The sequence below is a fragment of the Rhinopithecus bieti genome, unplaced genomic scaffold (assembly GCF_001698545.2).
Source record: "Rhinopithecus bieti isolate Rb0 unplaced genomic scaffold, ASM169854v2 scaffold_30448, whole genome shotgun sequence".
Lineage (NCBI taxonomy): Eukaryota > Metazoa > Chordata > Mammalia > Primates > Cercopithecidae > Rhinopithecus > Rhinopithecus bieti.
The window spans coordinates 59,865-61,837 of record NW_016813223.1 but is presented as its reverse complement, the minus strand read 5'-3'; the positions used below and the strand labels follow the sequence as shown (position 1 = coordinate 61,837).

The 1,973-nt window shown below is 58.5% G+C and overlaps 1 protein-coding gene across 1 annotated transcript in view; it reads left to right on the top strand.

Moving 5' to 3' along the window:
• The first annotated feature begins 1,372 nt into the window (after positions 1–1,372).
• LORICRIN (loricrin cornified envelope precursor protein) overlaps positions 1,373–1,973 on the top strand; it is a 1,501-nt gene continuing 900 nt past the window's right edge. The window contains 4 exon segments of the mRNA XM_017847846.1: positions 1,373–1,569; positions 1,571–1,596; positions 1,599–1,625; positions 1,628–1,930. Coding sequence (XP_017703335.1) covers positions 1,373–1,569; positions 1,571–1,596; positions 1,599–1,625; positions 1,628–1,930 — 553 coding nt within the window.

Sequence of the window (1,973 nt, the reverse complement as noted above, 5' to 3'; positions counted from 1 at the left end):
ACAGCCACGGGTCACGTAACTGAGGCCAAACACAAGAAGCTGGCCTGGATCAATCGATGAGTAGGCAGAGCTGTATATATAACCTCAGGAGCTCAGTGCTCCTCACATTGCCAGCATCTTCTCTCCTCACTCACCCTTCCTGGTGCTTTGGGTAAGTGTGGGTTCTACTGAGTCTCTCATCTTCCCAGCTGGTCTTGCCCAGGCCTGACTAGATTAGATGGACCAGGGCCTCTTTCCCCTTTGGGAGCTATAGGACCTCTGCCTTCCCAAAAGCACTCACATTTAGAGGGCGGTCAGGAAAGGAGCAGGGATGCAATGCAGATGATGTTTCTGATCTTCTGGTCAGAATGTAAACTCCACAAAGACAAGACTATCTCCTGCTCTCTGGCACTCCCATAGGGGCAGGCATGGTGCCGGGCACAGAAGGACTCTGGAGAGGCTGTCCAAGGCAGCTTGTGCACAGGCTGAGCAGACCTCGTGAAACTGTCAGGAGGAGAGGCTGAGCCCACTCTCAAGAGAGTAGGGAGAATGATTCCAAGAAAGTTGCAGATGGGAGGGATTTGAGGTGCTACAGAAATCCAATTGTTGCTTTACAGAGTTAGAAGTTCTGAGAGGGAAATACAACTTCCTACTAGTCAAAGTCCCTTCTACCAAACTTGGACTTGAGAAAATCATGGAAGAGATGGCTAATAGCTTCTGGTCGGGGATATTAGTCCAAAGGACCACCAGGGTCCTTCCCCTGTTTCCAGGCAGGGCCACAGCAGAGCCTGTCTTTTCTAATAACTGGCCCTTGGATCATGGCCTAGCTCAGTGGGACAGACCAAGAGTTTGAACTAAGAGCTTTTGCAGAGGATGGAGTGCAACAGCCCTCAGTAGAATGGAGTCCAACAAACCTCCCTCTGTTGTGCTGGGAATGGGTAAAATCTCCCATCCTAGGTAGAGGTTTGTGGTAGTTTTCTATTTGCACTCAGAGAATCAGTGTTGAGACTGGAAGAGGCCTGAAAGATGAAGTGCTCAAACCCTTTCATTTAACAGGAAATGAGAAAGAGGCGGGAGTGTGGGTGATCTGCCCTCAACTCACACAACAGTGGTCAGAGGCAGAGCTGGGAGAAAGAATGGGCACTGCTAACTGGGCTGTTTAAAGCTTAGTGACGGCTTTCTGCAGGGGAAGGAGGAGCTCAACTCTTCCAAAAGCAGGAATCCCCGCTGAGGGCTCTCGGGGCACCTGAAGGAGCCCTGGGCCTGGCGCAGGCAGGCGCTGGGAGGATGGCGATGTTGCCATGGATGCAGCTGCCTCCCTAAGTATCCTCTTGCAGCTGGTGCAGAGATGCTCTCTTCTCTCCTTCCAGGCTCCCCTTCCTCCTTAGATAAGATGTCTTATCAGAAAAAGCAGCCCACCCCCCAGCCCCCAGTGGGCTGCGTGAAGACCTCTGGCGGCGGTAGCGGTGGCGGAGGCAACGGCGGTGGCGGCTGCGGCTTCTTCAGCGGTGGCGGCAGCAGCGGTTCTGGCTGCGGCTACTCCGGCGGCGGTGGCTACTCTAGCGGCGGCTCCGGCTGTGGCGGGGCTCCTCCGGGGCGGCGGCATTGGAGGCTGCGGAGGGGCTCCGGTGGGAGCGTCAAGTACTCCGGGGCGGTGGCTCCTCCGGGGGCGGCTCTGGCTGTTTCACCAGCGGTGGGGGAGGTTCCGGCTGCTTCTCCTCCGGTGGCGGCGGCTCCGGCTGCGGCGGCGTCTCCTCTGGGGTCGGCTCCGGCTGCTTCTCCGGCGGCGGCGGCTCCTCGGGTCAGGCGGTCCAGTGCCAGAGCTACGGAGGTGTCTCCAGCGGCGTCACTAGCGGCGGCTCCTCCAGCGTCGGCTCCGGCTGCTTCTCCAGCGGCGGGGGCGGCGGCTCTGGCTGCGGCTACTCCGGCGGCGGCTCCGGCTGCGGCGGCGGCGGCTACTCCGGCGGCGGCTCTGGCTGCGGCGGAGGCTCCTC